This window comes from Anabas testudineus, chromosome 23 (assembly GCF_900324465.2).
Source record: "Anabas testudineus chromosome 23, fAnaTes1.2, whole genome shotgun sequence".
NCBI classification, from domain to species: Eukaryota; Metazoa; Chordata; class Actinopteri; order Anabantiformes; family Anabantidae; genus Anabas; species Anabas testudineus.
The window spans coordinates 1,488,510-1,516,175 of NC_046631.1; the positions used below are offsets into that span (position 1 = coordinate 1,488,510).

The 27,666-nt window shown below is 43.9% G+C and overlaps 1 protein-coding gene across 1 annotated transcript; it reads left to right on the forward strand.

The window, feature by feature from the left end:
* Nucleotides 1-27,666, forward strand: LOC113162844 (EF-hand calcium-binding domain-containing protein 6). The gene is made up of 29 exons (XM_026361079.1): nt 1-145; nt 259-440; nt 3,371-3,469; nt 12,651-12,787; nt 13,336-13,454; nt 14,094-14,227; nt 14,611-14,759; nt 14,929-15,033; nt 15,903-15,993; nt 17,445-17,708; nt 17,795-17,878; nt 18,066-18,208; nt 18,358-18,498; nt 18,667-18,883; nt 19,846-19,960; nt 20,657-20,790; nt 21,083-21,306; nt 21,446-21,509; nt 21,587-21,705; nt 21,795-21,965; nt 22,083-22,238; nt 22,344-22,554; nt 22,640-22,834; nt 23,292-23,522; nt 23,911-24,114; nt 25,260-25,443; nt 25,523-25,710; nt 26,890-27,039; nt 27,544-27,666. Exons 1-29 carry the CDS (start codon nt 1-3, stop codon nt 27,664-27,666), a joined length of 4,479 nt encoding a protein of 1,492 aa, XP_026216864.1.

Below are 27,666 nucleotides of genomic sequence, written 5' to 3' on the forward strand. Positions count from 1 at the left end.
ATGGCCAAGCTGCTGCCTCTCCACTCTGAACTGGGGCAACTGGTGATCAACCAGCGGCCCCAGACGGCACTTAGCACCACGCGCTCCTCCACAAGAAGACGGATAGGCGGTGGATTCGGGCAGGCGTGGATTCACACAGAAAGAGGTACGCAGCAGTTTTGTCTTGTTATTAAAAAGATTGATTAACCCTTTCTGAGGAGTGTTTTATGAGAGAGATCTACCAAGACTTTTAGATAATGACCCAGTTGACCTTTCCAGGTCGGGGGATCATTCTAGAGGAGGTGGCGCGAATGATCCACAGCAGACTGGTGAACATCAGGTCAGCCTTCAAGGCTGTAAACCCTAGTGGGACGGGCCTGGTGAGCAAAGAAGACTTTAGACAAGTCCTGAAGAGCCTGCTGTCTCTCAGCCAGAACCAGCTTGACACAGTCCTCAGTGAGGTAAGGAGGTTTAGCGTGGGACATCAATAGATTTAGTAAGTCGTATGTGGTTAATAGCATCCTACAATGAAACACAGTGGTGGCAGCATCTTTCTATGTGGGGACACCTTAGGAGCAGGAAGAGTGGTCAGAGTTCAAGGAAAGAAAAAGCAAAGAAAACCTGCATTGACCTGCTTTAAGGCACGAGCTAATCAGTGCTAATCACGGGTAATATTTAACAAAATTCTCTATGAAGTGATCCTCACAGATGGAGAAATAAAAAAAGGGGCGCATTATGGGAGCTGCAGGAGAAAGTTTGATTTATTCCTGCAGAAATGATAGAAGTCAAAGATAATATTTCCACCAAGCAGTATATTTTTTGAAAAGTTCAAAGCGATCCATGTCTTTTCTACCTAAATGTCATTTCCACTTATCTCTGTCTGACTGCCATTTCCATTACAGGTTAGGCTATCTGTGTGTGTGTGTGTGTGTGTGTCTTGTACATTTCTGGTAGATAACTTTGATCAGTGATGTTGAACAGCAGTTGTGTTGAAGCCCCCTCCTGTGATCCAAACTCACCAACTCGCTTAGGACTGATTTCCCACTGCAAGACAGGCTCTCCTCTCTGTGCTGTCATAGCCGCGCTCCAGAAGATGGCAGCAGAAGATTTGTTTTCAGCCCTCGCAGGCTGCTGACATAGATAAATGAATCTCAGTGGCCGTGGAGACTGGTCAGAGGAGAAGTGAATCTGGCAGCTGTTAAAACAGACGTTATTTGTTTGCACTTCTGTTTGCATTGGCTGCCATGCGTTTTTTTCCCCTCCTCTCATCCGACCCACTGAGTTATTCTTGATTTCATACGTTCCACAGCAGCCTGCAGATGTTTACAAAGAATTAAAAAATAAAAAAAGGAGCACTGTGGGCCATGATGGCAGCAGCACTGATATTTCTGGGTGATGTCACGTTCTGTTCATGAAGCCTAATAATGAGAGTGTTCCAGACGTTCCTGCTATTGATCAGTCCAGCGTGCATGTGTGTGTTTGGTATCTGTGCATGGCAGTAAAAGCCCCCCCCCCCATCAACACCACCACCTCCCTCCTCTCTTCATCTTCATCTGTGAGCATCATGCCTCTGTCACTCTGCTACGCCACTGTAATCGTCTCCACTGTTCCTCTTTGTTCCGTCTCAGCGCTCACGCCTGACAGTTTGACTGCCTGTCTTTCCCACACAGATTTCCTCCCATAACATCAGCACTTTGTGCGGGTGCCCCCTCCTTCCTCCCCCTCCATCCCTCCATCCCTCCATCCATCCATCCATACACCCAACCCCACTTCCCTTCCATTGGCTGCCCGCCCCTCCCACTCACCGTCCTATTCATTAAAGGCACGGTGTGGTGCGCCGCGCCGTGTGTGCATTCAGGAAAGTTGTTCAAAGTTTACTTTAAAGCACCGTCACCGGAGCAGCAGCTGTTGTTCTGCTGACACTTTGATGTGAGAGCCTCCCTCGTGCCCTCCCTAACTTTATTTCTTCTTCTTCACTTATTTACTGGTATTCTTTTTTGTTAAATGTTGATGAATTATTAAACATGAACTACAAAAGAGACATATCTCGATTGATTAGAGCTAACTGTGGATGAGTTAGGGTGGGGGGGGGGGGGGGCAAAAAGACAATCTGATGAAGCTGACAAATCTGACAGGCCGACTCTAAGACTCATGCAGAGACGAAGACAGAGAAAATCCACTGCACCATGAGAGCTCAAGCCCCTCTTTTGGCTCCCTGTATTTCTGGTGTGTTTGTTTGGAGTGATTACAATTGATTTGTCGTCTTCCATAAACGTGCCAGTATCCCCACCTTCCTATGTGGAAACACACATCGCAATTTAAAGCTGAATTTGGCCGTGACGACCACAGAGAGCGTGTGCTGCCCACGTACTGCGAGATACGTACTGTTGTTTTGCAGTGTGTAAGGATTTATAATACATAATCTTGTCAACTCACACCAGATACAATGAAATGTATTTCATACACTGGAGTCATGTCTGTGGTCAAAGTTTTTAGCGCAATTTCCACTTGTGAACTTAAGGGGACATTAGTTCAAAGTGTTTCACTCTTGTCCATGTCATCACTCCCTCACCGCTGGCCTCTGTCTCCTGTGTCCAGGTGTCACAGTGCTGTCACAGGTATATAGAGCACAGCGGGGGCTGTGTGTTGCGCTCCGTGGCTACTGATAGCAGTGATAATTGGACGGTGTGGTGTCTATAATAAGACTCAATGCCAGGAGCTCCGCTGGGGACCACTGCACTGGATTACACCATGGAAGGATGTAGGGCAGGGCCACAGAGACTGTACTTTGATTATGAGCCACCAAAATAGGTACAGCATAGGTGTGTGTGTGTGCCAAGTATTTGTCTGCTTGATTGGATGAACTGCGGGCGTGTATTTGTGTGTGATTAGTGGGAACTAGTTCTTTAATTTTGTGCATTTGGGCAGGTGCCGACTCTTTCCCAGTTTTCCTTTTAGTATCCGTGTGCGTGTAGGCGTGTGTGTGTGTGTGTGTGTGTGTGAGAGCATTAAAGAAGCACAAGGTCAGAACGAAAGCGTGCGGCTGCATTCCCCAGGTGTGCTCTGTTCCAGAGAACAGCACCTAGTGTATTCCCTGAAAATTACTGCTCAACCCACCCGACGGCAGCCACATCACCGCGCCGCTCTTTTGGTCTCCACGGAAACGCCATTACATGTGGCATTATCACGGATGCTGCTAATGGAATGTTGGAAAAGTTTAAAGTGGGCTTCAGCTCTGAATGGTAGAGTACTGATTCCCCCCCTACAGCGTCATCTTCATCCACCTCTGGCTTCTCATCATCATCACCGTCACCATCAAGCTCACAGTCGCGTTGTTTTGCATGATTGTGCGGGGCCTCAACTTGTTTATATGTGTTTGTGGCTGCTGCAGGTGTGTGACGGGAGCGCTGCGATGGTGGACTACGTGCAGTTTCTGAGGAGGTTCAGTAGAGTGCCTGTGGTCCGCAGAGTCAGCAGCAGCAGCAGCAGTGTGAGGTATACACACACACACACACACACACACACACACACATACACAGTTGTGCTAAACAGCTGCGTTTGCATTTTCAGGCGTTTGGTGGCAGCAGCTGAATGTGCTTCCTGTTTTTTTTTTCCTCAGGGTTGGGCCACACAAAAGTACCATGTCCCTGTCTGAGATACAGAAGCATCTCAAACATAAGGTGCGGCACCCTCTGTTTCCCTCCAGTGTTTATTTCATTGTTTAAAAGCTGCAGCTGGGGATGTGTGCAGCTAGGTTCAACTCAGTGTTCATCTTGAAAGTTTGACAAAATGGATTCACGCTGTTCCACTGGTCAACAGTTGGTGGCAGGAAAGCAATAACAAGCAAAACGATGTGTCGGCAAAGAGCAAGTAGTGTGGAGTTCGAACTAGCAAACGCTTGACAACAATGACAACATCATCCCTTGGATTGGGTGTTAAACTCACAAAATGGGCTAGATCTCTGACTCTTCTGGGAGAATTTCTAGGATTGATGGGTTAAAAGTTGGAGTAAACCAAACATATTTCTGCAAAAAGGCCATCAGAGCTGCATTCAGAGATGGTGGTGGCAATGTAATGTTGTGGAGACGCTTTGCTGTTTCAGAGCCACCCGTAATTACAGGAAACAAGAATTACATAGTGTACCAGGGCATGTGGAGTGACCCGTTCAATATCTGTCCAGACCTTAACTAGCTAGTTTAGCATGATGTGCACTTTAAAAAAGAGTGGAACTCAAGAAGGGGGGTGAAGAATTCACAATAGCACTGTAACCTCCAGTTCCCATATTAGAAAGAAGTGCTTAGAACTACTAAACTGATGTCATTTCAGGGCCACTATGACAGTAGAACAAAAGGTGATCTTTGTAGATGCTTAAATAAACCTCCATCCTAAGTTTAACCCCTCAGCGGGCATGGAGTGACATGCATGTAGCACCACTTCCTGAAAGCACTGAACAAAACTGTGTGAGTGATGCTGTGAGAGTGGATTCTTGCTTTAACATCCATCAATGCTGCAAAGTCACATCTCATCCGCGAGTGAGTGTGTGTGTGTGTGTGTGATAGGGCGATTCACGTGGCAGCAGATGTGTGTGTGTGGGGCAGCTCTGGCAGAATTTAGGCTCTACGTAGGAAGCATGACAGAATCGACTCTGGATTTGTGCTGCTTGTGTTCCACTTATTAAAACAGGCTGTTTGTGTTGTTGTGAAATGCGGGAAATTCAGCAAATCCTGTCTGTGCATAAATGAAGACCTGGGGGCCAACAGGGCTGTCCTTATCCTCACAGCAGATGTACGTGTGTGTGTGTTTGTGTGTGTGTTGAACTGCATATTTCAGTGTGGGCTGTACTTAGGAAAAAAACATCTCACAGGCCCACATCCTTCAGTCAACACAATACCCATTTATTTGACGTCCATCCATGTCCTCCCCTTTCTTTTTACATCATGCCATTTGTTATGTGGATGTGTGCCTTTGCCACTTGTCTTACCAGCTCAAGGTTTGACTTCTAGCAAACAATAAAATGAGGCAATCAACCTGTACTTCAGACAGGGCTGTTAAAGAAGACAGGAGCGTGTCACGGTAACCCACACTGAGAAACAAATCAACCTCACCTCAAGGTGTTAGTGACGTTACATTCAAACTATACACGGTGATGTTTTAAAGTTCACCCTTTACAGTTTTCTCTACTTCTGCATTAATATGACCTTAAATAGGATCAGCTTTTCATGGGATAAGTGCAAGAATCAAATCAAAGCAACCCAATTAAGCAAATGAGATAAAAACGTAACACTGAATCATTTCTTTTTCCTATATTATATTATATATTATATTTATATTCGATTCATCTGAAGGATGTATTGAGTTAGGTTTTTGGTGGGAGCCAGCTGTGGCTGTGATGCAACTGTAAAGCCTTCACATTTCCCTACTTGCTTGCACCCAAAACAAATGCCAGTCATTTCTAAATCCATCTCAATAAGCGCTCCTTCTCTGACTTCTGTTACTAAGGCAATGGGCTCCGTTGTCACAGCAACAGGATGAAGATGCCAGCCTACCCAGGTAGCGACCCTTCAGAGGGACCGAAAGAGGATCTGTGTAAAAGTTGCGATGAATAAATATTCAGAATCCTGTTTACTAAACAAACAACAAAGCCACTGGGGACTCCCTCTCTGCAGCGAGCAGTGTTGGCAACTTTGATCTCTGTCAAAATGAAATTGTCAATTACTGTAATAAGTGTGAGTGTGTATGAATGTGTGTGTGTGCACGGTCACTGTCTGATGACTTGTCTCGGAAGAGCAGCTGGGCCTGATAATGAGTGATGCACGCACGCATGTGATGAAGTACCAGTCGCAGCTGTTTACCCCCGCGTGCTCGCCTCACTTATCAATATTCAATTAAGATCACAACGTGTGCACGCGTACACCCGAAGACGCTCCTCTTGTGTCACAGGCAGAGAACTCAACAAAGGGGTTCAGTGACACTTTGCTAATATCAGGCTCGGCTTCATGAAGTGATCTGTGAAGTACAAGTAGGTGGTGGAGGAGAGAGTGCAGGGATGGAGGAGGCAGCAGGTGAATAGCTGCTAATTGCTAACCGCTTACATTAAAATATGACAAATTATTTGCTTTAAATTGTTGGTTGAACTGTTTGATAAAGTGATTCATTTGGGAACTATTGTTCATCTGATGCTTTCATTTGTCCCTTTGACAAGCAGGAACAGGGAAATAACACTTTCACGCGGAATGATGATAAGGTAACCTGCGGCTACGGCGTCACCTTATGTTAGTTTGCATCTGAAGTAAAGGGCAAGTTCACAGTTTTTCAAGGCTGTCTTTAAAACAACACGTAGGTGCCTCATGAACAATGAAACAGGTTTCCCTCTCTGTAACCGCTGATCTTGTTAACACAGCCCTTTAATAGATCCCTCCAAAAGATTCTTCCTGTGTAAGTGATGGAGGCCAAAATCCACAGTCTTCCATCTGTGCAAAAATGTATTAAAGCGTTCCTTTTGAATGCAACATAAGGCTTCAACCTTCCAATTTAGTCACTTTAAGTGGATATTGTCCAATGTTGAAGTTTGTTTTTTAACTGCTACTCTTTTTGTTATTTGTCACCATGGGGGAAACACAGTATCACCCTAAAAAATACTCTACATACACTTTTTAAAACCGTTTTGAACAGGCTATTAAGAGCAAGTGAACACTTCAGTCTTCATAAGGACGCCTGATTGTTGTTTTAAGCCAGACTTAACTTTAATAAAAAACAAAGCCATGTTTATGTTCATGTTATGTATGGTCTAATCATAAAAATGATTTATAGCTTCAAGCTCTTTTATTCAAAAATGTTTAAGCAGGACAATTCTAAGTTCAAGGAAACTAGAATAAACTAGAAAAAAAACCCTAAAACAAACAAAATATTCAAACAAATAGCAAATAATTTCTTAATTTAATCAGTTCTTGATTGTGCCTTCCAGTCTGTGTCAGAAATTTGGACTTTGTATCATATCAAATTTTCAGATATGGAACCATCTTCTTCAGCTATTCAAGTCAAATAGGAGCTGTTTAAATGTGTCACATGAATTCACATGAATTCAAAAATTTCTCAAATTTCTGTCTCTTTTGCAATGGATCGGTGTGTTCTGTCATTTTCATCCGATTCCTTTTAATCCCCAGGTCTCTGTGGCTGACTCTGCAAATTTAAAACGTTTGAACTGCCTGGAAAACTAGTACTGGACTCAATCATTGTCCTAACTTTGATTTGGTACTCATACTCCAGCTAACAATGGTTCTTTTGAAGGCTACATCTGGTGCAGTCTATCTATTTATCTATTCCATCTTTTTTTATTTGAACAATTCAAAACTTGTTGGAAGTTACCTCTAAAGATAAACTTCTAGAATATGAACAGGATGTGACAGAAAATGTTCATTTTATGATTCGGTGAGCGTCAAAGTAAGAAAAATGCTAAAAATCAAGGGGTGAAGGAGTGGTCACCAAGAGTAATTTTGCAGAATGTGATGGGCTGCAGAGACCTGTATGGGGAAAAAACACAATGCAAGACCTTTTTGAGCAAAATGTATGAAGTCATGATGGTGCTAACTGGTCCAGATGGGTTGGCTTCTTGATCTAAACACCCTGGACAAAACTTTGTACTGATAATCTGTAAAATTGCTTTCTGATCCACACAGTTCCTGCACAAACCAACACAAAAGCAGGAGTATCCCCACATGGGGATTCCCACAGGTCACTCTTCTCATCTCATCAAATGGGAGGGAGAGGGTCTGTGTGGGTCTAATATATCAGGAGGCGCAGCACGAGTGTTTGTGTGAAGTCCTCTTGAAGACCCTCCATGTTGTGTAGGTTGTGTAGTGCCTTTGTATTGCTAATGTTTGGATAGGGAGTGACGGCAGAATGGTCCCAGAGCCCCTTATTATCCCTCTGAGCTCCACTTTAATGCCGCCTGTCTCTGGCACTCTGGAGCCCAACCAGAGAGAAATTAGCCCTCTAATTGACAGACAAAAGAAAGTTAATCTCTCTGCTCTCTGATGATCACTGTCTGATCTCCTTCTGCTTTTCTCTCGTTCTCTTCTCTTCGCGTTCCCCGTGTCACTTAGCGGGTTTCTCCTCCTCCGCTCCCGTTTGTGATCTGACTGTGTCCCTTCATTTCCCTCCAACTCTCCGTTTTTGTTCTCTGCCCCCCCCCCCCTCCTCCTCCATCACTTTCTTTCATCCCTCCCTCTTCAGATAGCTGTCCCATCCCTTTGCTCTTTTCCTTCCCATAATTCATAGTGACAGGAAAGGTTAGAGCAAGCACGACAGAAGTGTTGAGTGTTGAGTGTCTTTTAAAAGCCTTGTCAATACACAAGCGTACAAGTCGGCACCGTTTGACTGAAAACAGAAATGCTGTTTGGTGTGTGACACTAAATAATGTCAGAAATGTATCACAAGTTCTTAAATCATGAGAGAGACAGTGTTGTCATGTGAGGATTAGCACTTAAACAACATGTTTCTTTGAACACAGTTATCAGCCTGTCACGTCCTGTAATGCAGGGTTTGAGTTTTATTTGCTGATTTTATTGCACATGCTGTAGGTTTCCTCACGTTGTCTTTAACAGGAAAAAAGTGTTGTCTAAATTTTAAAAATGATGTCCCATTTTCCTTCCGTACAATTACCAAGTCATAGTGGGATGTGGGAGGCCGGAGGCGCGAGCGCATCACATTAGTCATTAATCATCAGTCTAATTAAGCCGAATGTTTCATGCTTAACATGTCACGGACACCAGATAAATTCATCTAGGTTTTACTTCATCCTTTCAAAATAAAAAAAATTATTATCATAGTGCAACAGCTGTCAAATGTTAAGGGTGATGCCATTTTGTGGTGTTCTTACTGACCATGCAATAGCCAATTAGCATAAGTAGACATATCCTCACTATTTAGCCTTCTATTTCTGTTGTTAGTTGCTGAGATGTTTCTACACTTTGATTAGAGTCTAGCTATGAAAATTACACCGATCGGACATTATTTGAAAAGGCATACACCTCCCAGCTGACAGTGCATTCTGTGTCACAATCAGGAACTGCCTGCAAAGCTCAGAGAAAGGATTAGTGCAAGGCACAGATCTGGGGATGTGCAGGCTGCTGCTCTGAATGTTCCCATAAGCACAGTGGCACCCATACAGTAATGGAAGGAAGTCTGGCACAACTAGGACAAGAGTTTGTGATACAGAAAGGCCGTAGCAAGAGACTGAACTCCAGAGATCCTGTGTGGTGATGGGACACAATTCTAGAAGGACAACCATGGAGTTTGCAAAAAAGCACCTGAAGTTCTGTAAAACAAGAGTGCTTTTCGGTTTTAGTAGATAAGAAAGATAAAAGTGAAGGGGGTCTGACTACTTTCTGAATCCACTGATGATTCTCATTTTAAAGTTTTCCTCCAATTGCATGCTTAGCTTTCATCAGCGCAAAGTAAGGAGCCTTCTGGATAATTTAATGATCCAATAGGTTTATGCCTTAATTATTTTCCACCTTCTTTTCAGTTTTGCGTGGCAGATGGCTCTAAGTATTACAATACCTAGCTACTGTTGCTAGGGAGATTATGCCAGTCAGCAGTGCCATCAAGTCTGAAATCCTTTGTCATCGCAGTGAGGAACCGAACACCAGAGTAGCTGCTGACATCTTTTAAAACTCTCCCCAAAATCTCAAAGTGAATGTCTCGGCTTGGTTCAGGCACCAGTGGCGTATGCAATGCAACAGATGTACAGCAAGCCTTAAAGATAAAGTGTTCAAATACATGAGAAGGACTAGTTATAACTAACTCAGCAGGTTTCGTACCTAGATTTTGTTTTAGGAATCATTTGTAGTAAGTCAATCCGAAGCGACTCCAACTTTTAGGGACCCTTCCAAAATGAATTGTCTCTAGAGGTGGACAAACACACCAACTATTCGGATGGACATAAACAGGAATGAATGTGAAAATACTCTATGTTCTTTTGTAATTTAAATGAGATGACCCTTTGCATGTGCGGGAATCATTAGGAGCAGAAAGGCTGAGAATACACTGTCATCAAATGGCTATCAGACCTGATTTTGGGTCAAGGCTGTTGAGATCATACTAATCAGCAGAGAGGGCCCTTCCTCTGCCCGTCCTTCCCCCATGTCAAACAGACATTGAGGACAGGCACGCACACACAGGGCTCGCTGGATTAGCATATAACAGGCTGGTAAACAAAAACAACAGAGCTTTCATTAATTAAGGACCATGGGGCTGGGCGGGCAGACGGATGGGCGAGGGCTGTTGAGACACTCCGAGCACGGCACAGCGCCAGGCCTCCAACCACGCCAACCAGAACACAGCTGCCTAATGAAGCGCTGGCACCGCCGAAGGACGAGTGAGTGGAAAGAGGGGGGGAAAAAAGAGAAATAAAAAGAGGATTGTAGGGGGGGGGGGGGGTGGAGATAAAAACTAAATAATCAAGGAATTTGGAGGAGAAAAAAAGTCAAAGGGAGACATGGGCTGTAAAGACAAAGGGGAAAGCAAAAAAAGGAAACAAAGTTTGCAAGGGAATTGAGAAACAATGGCAGATAAAAGGAGAGGGGGAGTGTGTGTGTGTGCAGAGGGAGAGATGGAGATAGAGATGGAGATTGAATGATATCCCTCCGTCTCTGTTCATTAATACCGTATGATCTCCTCTCTCCCTCCTTTGTGATTTTAACACATTTCTAATTAGCACAGAATCCTCTAAGTTGGAAAGGGGAGGGAGGGAGAGTGGCGGCGGGCGGGGAGAGAATCGTATTTATATCTGTCTTTAATAAATTCACTTTCATTTGATCTTTTTTTAAACACAGGGGCTGCTGCGGTGCGCCTCTTCTCTTTCCCCCTGACTCCGTCGGAATGAAAGGTGGTGCGAACGCGGGGCTAATTGTCATGCTCGTAAGGAAGGTAGCGGAAGCTGCTCCATTGCAAAGAGTGAAGTTTTGCTGCTATTCAAAACCTCTCCTGTGAATTAACAGAGGAGTAAAGATGGAGAAGCCTTGTCTAAGGCAGGAAATAGTGAATTGTAGCATTTCAGAGGTCAGCATCTATAATTTAGCTTGACTTTTCTCCATCTGCTCTATTTGTGTCTTAGCATAGAGACAATGTCAGTGCAACGGCACATGAGGGAGGCTCCCGCCACGCCACTCACTGAGAGACTTGGCAGCTCATCTAATCAGAGTGCAATTAGACAGAGACTTCTCTGGGCGACAGAAGACTCTGATTACCCAAGAGTCACTGGGGGTATATTTAGTATCTCTGCTCCTGTCCCTCCATGGTTAGCGTGGCGCCCTGGAGCTACGTGGTGAGCTGGTGCATGGCAGAGACATTGGAAGGCAAGACGGGCTGGACTTGGCTGGGCCGCCCGCTCAGACAGACTCACTGACTGACTGGCTGCAACTGAGCTCCAGCAATGTTAACCTGATCCAAACAGTCATCATCCAGCTTCCCAGAGCGTGAGGGTTTTCCAAATTACATATACGTTGGATCTCTTTGTGCCGGTAGCTCCTCAGTCCTCTGCTGCTCTGATCCTAGTTTGCTCATGGTGTTCCTCAGGGCCCATACGAAGGCCAAACAAGCTATTAGCTACATTTTGGAAGGTTCTGGAAATCGCTAATTGTGTGCAATGGAAATGTGAAGTACAAATGGAGGAATAGTGTGTCCTTTAGGATAGGTTTAGACCATTGGGTTGCTGGAGGACATTTTATTCACGTTACTTCTTGTTACATATTGTATGTATATGGTTAAGGTTAGCCCCTGTTAGAGAAAGGTTGTTGTCCTGATATGCAATGAACAAGATTCCTTACTCCTGCAAGGGTGGTCCAGGTAATGTTGAAACCTATATGCAACAGAGGAGTGTAACGTCAGAAAACAGAATCCGCTTAAGGGTTTCAAGGTCTTCCCAGAATCTCGCCATGTTTACAAAATGCAGGAAGTTAATTTCCTCTCGCTCATCCTGACGGGTTTCGTTAATATACGGTACATATCTGTGACTCAAGCGTAAACATGTAAGGACTCCCTGCTGTAAGAAGCTGACGACCATCAGTTCCACTTGTTCTGATTTGTAATGGATTTTTATCACACGATGTCACATGATGATCTGTTAAAACGTTTTTTGCCTGTGTTGGCCCCTGACTATGGCTTTACAATCCAAAATATTCTCATTAGCCCGGCAGTTAATGAGCTGTCAAGTTGTCATGCGAATTTCATCATGACATGCTATTGTAATCTAGAGATAAAGCACCAAGTGGTCTCTATAGAGACGATCATTTACTTCAAACCTTTAACATTACCGATACATACGGCCTCCTTTAGTGTTTCTTCTTTATTGTTATCATTTTCACCATTGTACATAAGTACTGAAGGCATAAATAGCTACCACAGCATTTTGCAGCGACATGGCATCCCATCTGGTTTGTATGTGAGACCATCATTGGACAGTGACACCAAACTCCCCTCCAGGTCATGTAAGAGCTATTTGTCAAAGAGGGAGAGTGATGGAGTGATCAGACGACCTGGCCCTTCACACTCATGCAATGTGAATCCAATTGAGATGGTTTGGGATTGAGTGAGGAAAGAGGAGCAGCTGTTCCAAGTTTCTCCTTTGTCCTGTTGCTTTTGTTTCCAACCATTGTGTGTGAACCCTGCAGATCGGAGGCAACCTGAGGACTGTGATCAGAGCCTTCCGCCTGTTTGACCACAACAGAGAGGGACAAATTGAGCAGCACGACTTCCGACGCATTCTGGACAACTATTGCATCCAGCTGACAAACAAGGAATTTCAGAGGTGGGGTTGGCTTTCAGTCAAATTTTATCCAACATGTTGGCTGCAATTTCATTTTCATTTTATGTAATGTGTTGCACACACATGCACGTACCATCATAGACACCCCACCAGCCACCATAGGCGAGACTATTTCCAGTATTCCCCGCAGTAGGAAGTCGTCCACCAGCTAGGACGAGATCACCGGCTCCAACTTTGTGGTCAGACTTTGTCTCACAATGAGAGTGAGAGCTAATTGACTTTCAAAACTTTGAGCCCTGCAGTCAAATCCACTCCAGAAACGCCGCTCAACTTTTTTTCTTTTTTTTTGACGCGGCTCTAGAGGATTGTGTGTGACAGGTTCATTTTCAGTGGCTTTAATTGGTTTTAGCGCTCAACACTCTCAGCTTCAACACACATGCACACACACACACGCTCTTGTCTGCATGCTGGGACAGATAGAGCCAAACATAAAGCATGACCTCTTTTATCCTCTTGTACAGTATTAAACACGGGTTTCCTGACTGATCACCTACGCATCATTCATTTCACCATATCTTTGCTTTTTCTAGGTTGTGGCATCATTACAGCCCCAATAACGTGGCTAAAATTTCCTACGAACTGTTCCTGGAAAACCTAGGCTTTGGTGATGGTCATAACTTCAAGATTGCTCCAGTTTGCACAAAGCTAGGTATGGGGACAGTGGACAGCATGCTAATGCTGTGGATATGTGTTACATATATGTTATGTCACCTGTTTTCCTTTTGCCCCTTTTTGCTCTAGTTAGATTCTTTACAGTTGCATTTTCGCCACCCTGTGCTGCAAATCGACCTATATATACATATTGGTAATAGCCAATGACTAATAGGAAAATTGTTAAACATTAATATTGTTGCACTTATTCTGTGAGAAACATTAATATCTGTACCAACTTTTGGTTCAGTCTATCCACCATTGAGCTCAAATCCACAGCTCCTCTAGGAAAGTGTCAAAGAATCAGCAAAGTGACCAGGCTTAATCCTTTCTGGTGGTTGTCCAATTGTTTTTGAGATGTTTCACTCAAAACCCCAACTGTCATCTCCATGTCAGGGGATCATCATTGCTTGTAGGATTCTCCCTCTGTGAATGTCTGCACAATCTGCAATCCATCCGCTGTGTGACAACATATCTGGACCGAACTGACAGCCCATTATGCCGCTACCATGGCTGCAATCCTACACTGTTACAAACAATCGCAAAGTCAGATCTTGTGTGACATCTAGGCTAAAATCCTAACATCAATTTTAGAGTAAAGACTTGAATCGAGACTAGTGCTGTTTGTGTTTTGTAGCGGTGTCCAGCCAAGGAACAACTCCACGTGAGCGAGCCGATCAGAGGAAGCAGAGAGCTGAATCTCAGTCCAGCTTGCGTGATGCACCATCCGTCTCGTCACATGGGAATCTGCAGACTCTTTTCCACGACAAGGTACAGACATCTCTAAATGACTTTGTGTGTTTTATCCTTCCTGTTTACATGTTACCATCTGGCCCTCTTCCATGCATTATCCTCTTTAAAGATGGAGGGGTAAATTGGCTCTAAGTGGAGCGTCAGAATGCAAACGGCAGAGGGAACATATCTAATTAAAATGTTTGCCCAGAAAAATGAGCTCCTGAGTTAGTGTGTTAATCACGGCTAATTTGAGGGAGAGGCGGCAGAGGCGGCGCTGGTTCTAGTCTCGCACTGGGATGTTCTCCATGGCAACCAAACCCAGAGATGACTCACATCCTGAAAGAAAGGCAATATTAAAGGAGGTTTGTCTCTGAAATATGAATGGATGTACATCTGTGTGTTCTTATACTTTCTAACAGATGTGTATGAACTCTATCCCGGTGTGGCAAGCACTGCAGGCCTTTGACACCACCCGCTCTGGCTTGGTAGCACAAGATGTCCTGAGGGCTGTTCTGAGCAGTTTTATATTCCCCATGAACCTTCACTCCTTCCAGAAGTTGACAAGCTGGTAGCTAAAGCAACAGTATTTTATTTATTTATCCCTCTCTTCTCTTTTTTTCATCCTATACTGTCTCAACCTTCCTGCCCTCTACTGTTTAAATCTTAAAATACAGCTATCATCTATTCACTGTAATATATTTTTCATGCATGTGTATGGATTATGTGTGTGTGTGCAGTTACGGTGTAAAAGCTACAGGGCTGGTGAAGTGGAAGCACTTCTTGGGCCACTTCATAAGCTCAGGTGAAGAAGAGGTTGACACAAAGCACAATCACACTGACAGGTAAGGTTGACAGAACTACTCTTAAAATATGACACATACAGTTGAGTCCATATATATTTATACAGTGCCATCATTTTGATTTTTGCCAACTTAGTGGATTTATAATGAAACAATCAAGGACGAGACATGGACGAACAATAAATTCACTTGCTACAGGTTACTGTACATAGTTCTTGTGGTAAACCCTTTACTCAACTGAAGCATGCCTCCTGTAATGTGTTCTTGATCTATATGAATATTGTGGAGGGGTTTTTACTTCTTGGCCATCCACCACATATTATTTCTGTTATCTTACGATAATCACCATTGTGTTTTGTCTTCAAAGCAACACATATGGAGGATCAATACAAGCTCTGTCGTGGACATGGCTTTGCTAGATATGGTGCCTCAATAGTCCTTCCTTGTATTTTGGAGGAAGTGAACATCAGTTAATGACTATGCGTTGCCTTCAGAAAATCAGAAGGGGATTTCTGGAGACTTTTCTGGCAAATTTACAGATCTGACAAGTGAAATGAACTCTTGCACCCTCTCCTATTCATAAGGAAGGCACTTTAGATAAAGAATTTTCTTGAGTCCTGCTCGCGTCCAATTTTGCAAATCCACACAAATTAAACCCTTATTTATCTCTACATGTAATCTGTACCTGATCTGACTCGTTTATGTGTGTGACCTGACCTGTAGCCTACCCTAACTTTAAACACATACAACAATCAGTCACATCAACAGCATTAATGCCACCTTGTGGTTTTAAAGTGCACTTCAATTTTCACCAACTCAATGCAGGACTCATGCACTGGATGAACTGTATGTCTATTGTGGTTTGCCCTTTCCTTTCCTATCCTTTCCTTTCCTCCCATCTATTCTCCCAGACCATGTGAGCAGCCTGTCCCAGATGGAGACAGCTTGGATTTCCAAGACATTTACCCTCGACTTAAAGAGATCTTCCATATACTGGACGTGGTAAGAGTCAAAACTACTGAAGAAAATCACAGAAAATGAAGTGATGAATCTGCAAGTTGTCCAAAAGACGTGTTGAAATGCTTTCACTCCTTTCCATTATTTGCACAGTCTTGCAGGATTTGACAAGGCAGAAGTGTTTTTTAATGTTATCAGACAGGACACAAGGGAGTAATCTAAGCAGATTGCTAAGAGACAAAGGCACATGCTCAGGTATATGCTTTAAATATAAATGCCAGACAGCTTTACAGATGAGCCAATCATCGTCTGCAGCTTTTTGATGGCCATAAACATGATTAGATGATTGCATATGGCCACTGGTTAGCCACTCAGTCACTAGCCATATGTTCGTCTGACAGCCATCCCCTTCAACACGCCTCCGCATCCAGTTCTGCCTCTTTAATTTCAAATCAGTCTTCTTCAGCTGGATGAAACTTTGGAGTCTGACTAAACTTTTGGGGAAGGGGCCGACGGGGGGGGGGGGAGGGTTGCATCTTCCATTAATTCACAGTTATGTTTGATGTTGCTGCCGCCACTCACAAGACAACAGTCGGCTTCCAACTTTAAGGACGCCTGCGTATGTATGCATGTGTGTTTATGTGTGAAGCCTCTCCCAGATATGAATCACACATATCTGTCTGCCAGAATCTCCTCCTTTTAATGGCATGGGAGGGAAAAAAAATCCCTCCATCAACTGTTTTAATAATCTATTCAGCGGGTGGGAGATCAAACAAGAGTGTCCTCACACCGCCAGCCAATAATGAGGTTTTTCACTCAGGCAGGTTCTAAGCCAACCATAGTTTTTAGACTATCTCTGGGGAAGCATTCAAGAGCTCGGATGAACTGCAATAAATCACATTGTTTGTGCATAACTCAATAATTCACAATAGAACGCGCACATCTGATGGATGCACCATTGTGCCAGGCCATAATTACTACAGCAATAATATAATCACTATCAATTGTGAACTTAATATGGAGTTAGCACAAAATCATGAAAAGTTGTACTTTAAACACATCATTGGTGCCAACAGTAATATAATCTTCACTACAACATAGTTTCAGAACTGATCTTCAATCCAGAGACAAATCGCCATAATAAATACAAATACTGGAATACATTGAATTCTACAGGGGACAGATTTGACTGGCTGCATCTGTTTGACCACAGCTGTCTTCTTAAGGCGTCAGTAGGCTTCAAATAAAGTGCTTTCTGAGAAACACATCCCATGAATGTGTTCATATTTGCACATGATAAAATGATAATTGCATGTTAATGCCCTTTTTTAAAATTACTTTTTTACACAGCTACCCCATCACTTTCTTATCTCTCCTGCTTCTAAATGTGGCCATTTGCAACAGATCCAAACAGTGACACAGTGTACGACCTACATAAATGTTCTGAGCTGTGCTAACGTCATTACAAAAGGTTTTGGTTTGTCCTGTCTTTCTAGAAGGAGGCAGGTAGCATCACCCGAGCAGACTTGCGACACTTGCTGGAGAGGCGAGATGGGACCCAGCACCTCTTTCAAAGTTCACGGATCACAGAGCTGTGCAATGTACTGGATCCAGAACACACCGGGGTCATCCAGCTGGGTAGCCTGGGAAGACTCAACCCCGGCATTACCTCTGCTCGCACGGCGCCGCCGACCATCCCTGATAACGCCCCTCAGCTTCCTGGCATCCCTGAGGAAACCAAAGGCACCACTGCAGGGAGTGTATGCTTCTATAATCATTTGCTGTTATGCAAAACTTTTATACAAGGATATATAAGTGCACTGTGTTTTTATTTGTTTTTAATCAGGAGGAGCTAAAAACACCAGATGAGGGAGAGCACACCACACAGGGGGCTGATAAAATGTCTGAAGCATCTGCTTTGTGGACAGAAGTGAGTGTAAGCATGCTGTGATCAAATATTACACATATCACATGTAATGTAGCATACAGCATCAGATCTGACAAAATGAGGAAACATAGATGAGATCAAAAGAAAAACAGGGGTTGATTATTAATGTGCTGTTGAGCCGTGTCTGTGTGTGTGTGTGTATGTTGGTGCGTGTGGTCCTATATGTCAGGTGGAGAGTTTGCTGTTGGACGGTGAGCACCTCAGTTCAGCGATGGCAGCGCCGGAGCTGTGTGACCCTCAGCACACTGGACACATCACGCAGAAGGTGTTAAGCCGCTACGGCGCGCCTGTTCCGGACGCACACGTTGACAAGTACGACGCACACCCAGACATATAGAGGGCACTCATCCAACATTTTAAATTGCAAGAAAGAGAACAAGTGTGAGACCCTACAAATGTTTGCAGGTCACAATACAAAACCACTTTTTGCTTACTTCTCCGTTTTCTCCATGTATTTCCAGGCTCTGTGAGGCCTTCAGCTCTTCATCTGGCAGCTTTTCTACACTGGTTTCTTATAATAGTGTTCTCAAAAACCTGGGAGTACCACTACCAGAGGGAAGAAACACTTCTTCATCCCATGGACGTAGCTGCCATACTGAGAGGTGATCAAAGAGGCAAATGTGCAGAGTACAGGTCTCAGACAGATGCTGTACTGTTGTCCTGCTCTATCAATGACAGAACAATGAAATTGGATCTAATAAATGTCTATTAAGCAGTCATACAATACATTTGAGAGAGTTTAGGAGTTTATCTTATCATCTTCCCTACAGACAATCCCCATCACCTCAGTCAACCTTGCAGTCAGTCAGGGGACAGCCGCCCCCCTCCAGTCCGCAGGTCGGTACAGAAACCTGCAACATCCTGGACATTGTTTTCCGAAGGATAAGATTGAGATTAGAGCAACGCCACACCAGCCTGAATGACCGTATACAGGCTATCATCCCCTACTCTAATGCTATGGATCTGTCAGAAGCAGATGTGCGGAAGGTGAGACAGTACCAAATAAAAACTACATCTAGAATTAAATAAAACATATATTTCATATTAATTAATATTATTTATACCTAGTGTACATGCACTCTGACTCATTGTCTGACTGCTGGAATTAGCTTCCTTCTGCTTTTTTAACTTTAACTTTTGTAATTTAGCTTTAAATAACAATGAAAACAGCAACTAAAGCTGATTGGATTAAAAACAGGATTTGTTCATGATGCTAAAACCGAATGTGACATGTGACTTTGTCAGGATGGCAGTGGGATAGTGGGACAGTGACCCAGTTGTTATGAGACAAACAGGAGGAAACAGTACATTTGTGACTATTTTCAGAGGTGGATTAATCTACGTTTAGTCTCTAGTGAGAATTTGTGGCAGCAGGACAGTGTATGTGGGACTGAGTCAAAATAAACTACAGTGTGTGTGTGTGTGTGTGTGTGTGTGTGTGTGTTCATGATAATGAAGGAACATGTCACACTCAGTTCATCAGTGTTGCTCACTGATGTGTTAATGTAGTTTTTTGAACACAGTGGAAAAAGATATACTGCTTTAGACATCACCAGCATTACTCAGTTAAATCACAATAGTTGGTACATATATTCAATGTTAGTTTATACCTGCACATGGGATTTGTCATCTGATGGCGTATGTTAGAAGGAGGTGGGAGATAAAACGTAGTGCTTTGAAATAAGAACAGCTTATATATCATTAGCAGTTAATGCGGCAACTTTATTTTAGCCCCGAACCCTAAAGCTAAACACCTCTTCTTTTTTGTGTCTAACCTGAACCAAGTTGTTTTTATGTCTAAACATACAGTAAATGTGTAGATTGTGTGATTAGTAATCCAAAGTGTCCCATGCTGTTGGTGTTCAACTGGGTTCACCTGTAACCCTTCCTTCTAGAGTTGCAGCACAGTGTGTCACTTCCTCCTCTCTCTTCACTACTTCTACCCTCAGATTCTAGAGGACAGCTGGGTCATCTTGGACCATGAGAATTTTGACATGTTCACCAAGCAACTAGGAGCCGTGGATGGACGGATAGAGCGCTCAGTGTTCCAGGCAAAGTATGAGGGTGAGACATGAAAAAGGCAGCTAGAACATCTTGACCAGAAGCATCAGCAATCAGTTCTGCATAGCGGGGTTGCCAGTGCAGTGCAGCAAGTCCCCTTCTAAACTCTCCTCCATCTTGCCTTGCATCCCAACTCCTACCCCACCCACGGTGATCATACATAAGCCCCCTGCTTCCTGTAAAACGATGTCTTTCTTATCACATGAGCCATTGGTGAAATCATCCCGGATTATAAATAGAGTAGGATTCATCCTCTCATTAGCTGAGTGGGGAAGCACACAGATTCAGAATCACACTCATTTCTGCTTGTTTGGGGCTAATTATGTGCTTTGGAAGCAGAAAACAGAGCAGCAGGGCATCGCTCTAATTTGTAGCATCTAAAAAAATAAAAGGAAAGTAGAAGGAATAACAAAAAAAGCCAGGGGCATAAAGTTAGCTGTGTTTGTGTGGCATATAGATTGAGTTTCTATGATTTAGAAACGTGTATTGCTAATTAAATATAAATTAGTTCAGGTGGTTAAATGCCGATTTCGCTTAAGGAAGCTCTTTGTGAATTATTTGTGTTTTTCCACAAACCAAAGTGAAGCAGTAATTCTAATTTGCTCTCAAAGTTTCGGCGGCGCAGTTAATTGGTCCCTATTAAAAGCAAAAATATCAAAACTTCTGTGATTTAACATCTTTTTCACACATTCTTCGTAGAGGCCACAGCGAGAGCAGCAGGGCAGCAGGCCTCCAGGGGGGGTGAGGGTGGTAAAAAGGACATCGGACCCCTCCTTACGTCTGCGGAGCAGTGCCTGGCTGCCTTGAAGAACAGGATCAAGATCATCCATGGGGTAAGCAAGATGGTAGGACGCCTTGTTAGTCTTTAAAATATTTATTCCTTTTTATTTAATACTATTAATACTATTACTTATTTTATATTAAGCAACCATAATGCTTAAAAAGGTAATGGCAGTTTTTTAACACACCTTCTCGATTAAATCCTTTCATTTCTCCTATGCTTCCTCAACCTGAATAACAGCAGCCATCTGTGCACAAGCAGGTTGCACCTGCCTTTCAAATCCATCGACACAACTCTTCACTCGTTGATTAGTGGGTTCTGATAAGTCGTTCTTTTCCAATCAGAACAACGTCGCGGCCTTCCGGTTGATGGACAGACAATGTAAAAGCGTGGTCGACTGCCATGATTTCAGAGTGCTCTACAACAGCCTGGGCTTCTTCTGCAGTGAGGAAGAGTACGAGCGACTCCTGGATCTGATTGGCCTGCATCCTGGAGGCAACCTTAACTATGCAGAATTCAGCAATGTTGTAGAGAACAACGGCAAACGAGGGCCTCAAACACCTAGCGTGTCAGTCTCATATCTCATTTACATACCTGTTATGCTATTTTGAGCAAAGTCTGCTCTTTAGTGTACTCCCTTGTTTGTTTTTCAGCACTTTGGTTCGACCTCATTTGATTTGATTTGATTTTTCTGTCTGTATTCACAGAGAAGAGCAGCTCCACAAGCTCCTGGCCACTGAAGCACGCTACAAGTGGGCAGACATGGCTAAGGTCAGCATAAATCTACAGAAATCATGTGTGCAAAGAGAGATGGAAAGATCTGTAGCTGTTCCTCTCATTGCCACCAGGTGCTCTGTCGGTTTGACACCGATGGCCAGGGCAGGGTTGATAAAAAAAGCTTGAGGGGACTTCTCTTCACCTACGCACTCCCGATAGGGTCCAATGAGTTTGAACAGCTGTGGTCAAGGTGAGAGAAAGTCGCAATCACAGTCACTATGTCCTACAGCAAACAGCTTACGTCTGTGCAGGGGTTAGTTTCAACCTTCATATCGACAGGTATGACCCAGAGGGGCAAGGCTCTGTAGCGGTTTGTGACTTCCTGGAAAAGCTGGGGTTCCATCATGAAGGGGAAGTGAGGTTTCTGCACCAGAAGCTAAACCAGACTGTTCCCCAGCTGCGTGCTCGCCGACCAGTTTCCTCTGATGCCGCCTCACTGGAGCATATGCAGTAAGCAAAGGAGGTTTTAAAGATGATTCATCCATTCTCCACTGCTGACGCTTCCTTCTCCCTGTAGGATGATTCATTTACAGAAACAACTACAGGTCCTTGTTGTACTGCCCACAGGCGGATCATACAGGAGCACTATAAGGAGCTGAGCGATGCTCTGGCTCACCTGGAAACGAGGAGAGACGGCACAGTGACAGTGGAAGAGCTGCTGAGCCTGTTGCACACCTACAGCTGCTCCATCCAGAGAGAGCAGCTCATACATCACCTGCACAGGTCAACCATGAGAGCACAATGGAAACTGTAGAACTGAGGCCCTGGCATGTAATGCTCTGTACTATGCTCTGTGACGGACACTTGTTGTACCGTGTTTCCCTTTAGGCTCAATGTTTCCATGGACGATAGCTGTAAAAGGCTGTCTTACATGGACTTCCTGTCTGCATTTGACCATAAATCAGAGAAGAAGTGTCAGGCTCCTCCTTCCACTCCTGATGCCCTGCGGCAGATAGAGTCTTTGGACAGCCTCAGTCCAGAGGTGGCTCTGGCCAAGATGCGAGAACAAGTCACTTCCTCAGCACCTAATCTTTATAAGGTGACGCACATGTACATACATGACTTCATTTGTCTTTGCCACCAGTCTTTCTTTCAGCTGATCCGTGTCCCTGTATCTCTTCTAGGCTTTCTCAGCCTTTGACCAGGACAAGACGGGGAAGGTCAAAGCTCTGGAGTTTCGGCAGGTGCTGGATAGTTTTTGTGCTCACCTCTCAGACAAACAGTACAGGCACCTGCTAACCAAACTGGAGCTGGACTGTGACAACTCCACTGTTAACTGGAAGGACTTCCTCAACAAGTTTGAGTCACATAGCCCCGTGGTGAGAAGCCCGATCACTTAAGATGCTTAAAGAAATGCTTTACCATTTTGGCAATACTGCTTTGACTGATGTTGTGATATGTGAGGCCGAAGGCAGGATGGAGAGTACTTATTTTGGGTTTAGTTCTTAAAAGAGGTCTCTTTAATATTTTAAACTTTTGATATATGCCCAACCACCTGCAAAATGGCACTCCCAATCTCAGCTGTATGTTGTGATTATGTTAATTACCATACTAGCATGCCAACATGACTAAAATAGTGATGTTGGCACCCAAATACCACAAATATATCCCCACAGAGGCAGTTCACTTTTAGGCCTAAAACATAGTACACTGTTGCAAGTGCAAGCTGCAGCATTGCCCCTAGTGGCAAAAAATGGTGAACTAAGTTTTTAGTTTAGTTGTTTTCCAGTGAGCCTCACAGAGCATACATGTGTGTTTTTTTCCTTAATATTGAAGATATCAGACAGGGCTATGAGCAGAAGCACGGAGCGGGAGGCCATGAGATCCCCATTTGACACTGAGACCCCTGGAATCACTGAGCTTCCACAGCAGATCCAGGAAACGGGCTCAAGCCAGTTGTACAAAACCATCAAAGAGCTGATGGATCAGGACCCATCTAACACCATCTCCAAAGAGCAGTGCCGACAGCTGCTTGATCGCCACTGCCCGAGTCTGACAAATGATCAGGTAGAGCCAAAAAACCCTTCACTGCCGCTGATTATATTCCAGTGCATCATCGCTGACAGAATCCAAAGCCCTCAACAAGTCTCTCCGCTGTACGCTTTCAAGCTGAAACAACACATGCTGGCATCAGTCCATGGTTACAAATGAGAGGATGAATCCAAAACATGCTACATTTGCCAGTTGTGTTCTTTTTTAGTCTGATATGTTTTCTTTAATTATTCTAATCAAAATCTAATTTATCTTTGTTGATAATTATTCACTGCGTGAGAAAGTTAGTCATCCATAAATTCAATTTACATGCTGTGTGTAGCTCTTGTTGGTGCATCAATCGCCACACTGGGGATGATTTATGTACGTGTATGTGTATGTGTGTTTCATTTTTCCTTCCCAGTTCGAAGATGTGTGGCGGCAGATGCCTGTGACTGAGCAGAAAAAGCTGCACTACAGACAGTTTCGGAAGTACTTTAGGGCAGTGGGCAGTGCAGATGGTCCCAACAACAAGATCTTATTGCCTTCTCCTGAGCTCAGAGATGCCGACTCAGCAATAAAACCGCATCGCCCAAACACTGGAAGTGCAATTTTACAACGTACTAAGGTACGGGATGTGGCCTCTGAAATCTGTCAAAGCATATGTTGTGTAAATCTCAACATAAGAATTGGAAACAAATGATTCAAGTGCGCTCTTTGCCTCAGAATTGTAAAGAAATGTCAGTACAGTTGTTCTATATTGTGGCTGCTCCCAACAACTTCCTCCCAACAATAGCCACATAAGAATCATTCCTCTTCTCCGGGTTGCACTCAGCTGGGAACTCTCTGTGCCCTGTTCAGGTCATCACAATTGCAAAAATTGGAACGCACATAGTGCTTACACCCATGAAATTAGACTTGCATTCATACCTGTGCCCCATTTCAAAGAAATTAAGTTGGACTCAAGTCACAAACTCTCAACTTACTTGAGACAAATGTGATTCTTCGACGTTTTGTTTGCTCTGTCAATCCATCATACAATATTAAACTTGATTTTGATTCGACAGAATGATTTAAATATACCTTTGAACATAAAAATAATGGCACCCCTTCAAGATATTACACATATTTGACTGAATATCATCATTCTTTGTCCGGAACATTTTCATTTGTTGTTTTATTTCAAATAGTCAAAAACAACATTTTTGACGTTACAACATTTTTTCGTTTTATTTACTATTTCAGAGAAAATTGTTGGTTCTTAATTTTTTGTGGAATGATACCAACAAAATGTGTTTATTGAATATTTTGGATTCTTATTCATCTATGCTCTGTGAACAAACATTTTCCCTATTGTGTATTAAATGTGGACTTTATCACGTCACAGTAAACAAGCATTAAAAATAGAGTAATCATAAAAAGAGGTGTTACGATGTCTCTGGACTGAAGAGACATGGTCGGACGAGATGAGTGGACACACGTCCACATTTTCAGCCAAATCAGAGTTTTCAATTCCATCCTGTGTGACGCATATTCTTGAATTACTCAAGCTGCAGTTACTCCAGCACTACAGAAGTGAAATTAAATTATTCATCTTTGTTTCCAAACAAACAAAGTTTTTTTGGCAGCAAGAGGAATTATTTCATGAATTGTAGGAATTCGATCAAAAGTAAAAGCGACTCAGTGAGGAGATGGTCCAGAGTTGGAATTGGAGTTTTCTTCTTGTGTAGTTGTGCAAACCCCCTCTCTTAAACTCCCTTGTTTCTCTCCCAGTCTGCCCCCCAGTGCACCTCTAGGCGTTCTGCCCCAGTGGGGAGGCCAGGAACAGGAAGCACCCCGGGCAACATGGAAAAGAGGCTGCGCAGGGCGGTGCAGCACTGCTGGAAGGAGATCCAGAGGAAATGTGGGGAAGAAGATCCTCAACAAGGGGGACACATCAGCACCACATGCTTCCTGGGTGAGCAGAAAACTGCAATCGTGACACCGAGCTGTTCCTCTGCGCGCTACATCCTCACGACTGCGACTGTGTGTTACAGGAATCCTCCAGTCCCTCGACATCAGTATGACTCAGGAGCAGTTTGAGAATCTGGCTGAGAGATTTGACTTCATGCATAATGGCTGTGTTTCGTATCACAGCTTCCTCCGCCACTTCCTGCTGAACCTAAAGCCAGCAGAGACCACGAGGGCGTTCGAGAGACTTAAACTCCCTCTCCCCAACACACAGGTAAAAAAAATCGAGGAACAAAAAAAGGAACAAGTTGAGAGAACGTTGTTTAACCCAAATGTGCCTAATTGAGCCATGACTAAGGAAGTCCTCATTCCATTTTCTTCCAATTAAACAAAAATCTTTTGCACAGGCAACCAAATCATTTCATTACGAGCTTATTTGCATGAAGCACAAGTGCTAATGTCTGCTTATTTACAAGCATGAACACACATTGTGCGTTGCATCTTAGTTTACTGAACGCATAACCAAACAGGCGCCGTGCTATGCTAAGATTTTTATTTAGCCACTTAGCATCTTGAACAGTTTAAAGGGCGACTTCGCTGATTTTCTTCTTCATCATTTGACAGATTCCAAAGCCACTTTATTATGCCATTTGAAAATATCTATTCCTCACGTATCCAGAAAAATTGGGACACAGGATATGCACATACCCATGCTCAGCAGCACATTAGCACATTTCAAATTAACTCCCTCTCCTCTCTTCTGTTTAAGGTCTGATCGAATGTACAGTAGTTTTATTGGCTGCAAGTTTAAACTAGGTTATAGTAAAGTGTATGTATGTGTGTGAGGGGTAGGTGGCTCTGGAATGTAAGGGGGTGGTGATGGACGACGGCGGGTTGCCAGATTGTGTAAACTCAGCGGGGACCTCCCACCCTCAGGCTCTCGACTATCACCTCCCATGACAAGCGAATTGGGCGAGTTTGGTGATTTGCAGTGCTTTCTTGGCACAGGGAGGTGTATGCAAAGCTTTGAACAATGACACACGGGTGGGCACGCTCTAAAAGAACCCCCCGCTGAGCGACTAAGCCGAGCCCCCAAGCTTCGACGGAGCGTGTGGGTGAGGGCCTAATCTGGCAACTTCCAAGCTGCAACCTTCCAAACCAACTTTTTAATCACAAAGACCTGCATTGTCTCGCCCGAACCCACCATCTGTGTAAAATTGCCGAGACCCCCTGCATCTCATCTGATTCGATGGTGTGTCTGCACACAACTTTACAGACACGCTCTCTTTATCTGATCACAGAACAAAAAACACTTTGTTCGGAGCCTCAGCTTGTGAAGACATGAATTGTTACCAATCACGTAGAGCTCTCACCTCTGTTTGTTTCGTTTCTTATTGTTCACGTCTCCCTGCATTGGCCTTGTATTGACGGGATGCTGTCTGATGTGGTCCAGACGAGCCAAGGTGTTCTGAGTAAAGACTGCGTAGAGGTCATGCTGAGGATCCACGACGTGGTTCGCTCATCCTGGACCTCCATCAGACGCAGCTTCCTGACATCCGATCGCACCCGCACAGGAAACATCCCCGTGCAGGACTTCAGAAAGGTGAGGTCGGCTACAGCGTGCTCGTCCCACACTCACATTCTAACCCCCCCACACGACGATGCATGCTCTGCTGTCGAACGCTCGCAGATAAACTGGAGCTTTATGTATGAATTATCGATGCAGCTGTTCGAGCTCTGCAAGGAGAAGGATGAAGAGTGGCTGCAAATCCATGAATCTCAAAGTGTGCAAGCTTTACAAAGCCACACACACACACACACACACACATGCTCGTTCACTTGACAGCCAATCAGTAATTTTAATTGTTCAATTAAGCTGAAGGTTGAAACAAGACCCAGCTGACATTTTGGCCCAGGAGAACAGCAGCTGACACTCCTGTTTTATCGTCCCTGCCATTTACCTGCTGTACAATGCTCCCTGAACTAATCGATAGAAACAATTAGCAACCTGTTTAGCGATGACATCTCATCTCATCTAACACACTACAAACACACACCCATAAAAGCGTATGCACGTACTCCAACTCTTGCTGTTGATGGCCTGCAGGTGTTGTGCCATTTCGCCGTGAATCTGTCAGAAGAGGAGTTTTTTCACCTGTGCTCTTACTTTGACGCCAAAAGCACAGGAAAGATCTGCTACAACAACTTCCTGTGGTCGTTTCTTCATTGA

Bases quoted from the DNA above. Each gene is read 5' to 3' on its own strand.
- LOC113162844 (XM_026361079.1), top strand. From the start codon at position 1: ATGGCCAAGCTGCTGCCTCTCCACTCTGAACTGGGGCAACTGGTGATC. The intron at 13,455-14,093 runs GTATGGGGACAG...TGTGTTTTGTAG, and splicing joins TCCAGTTTGCACAAAGCTAG to CGGTGTCCAGCCAAGGAACA. The intron at 17,879-18,065 runs GTGAGTGTAAGC...CCTATATGTCAG, and splicing joins CATCTGCTTTGTGGACAGAA to GTGGAGAGTTTGCTGTTGGA.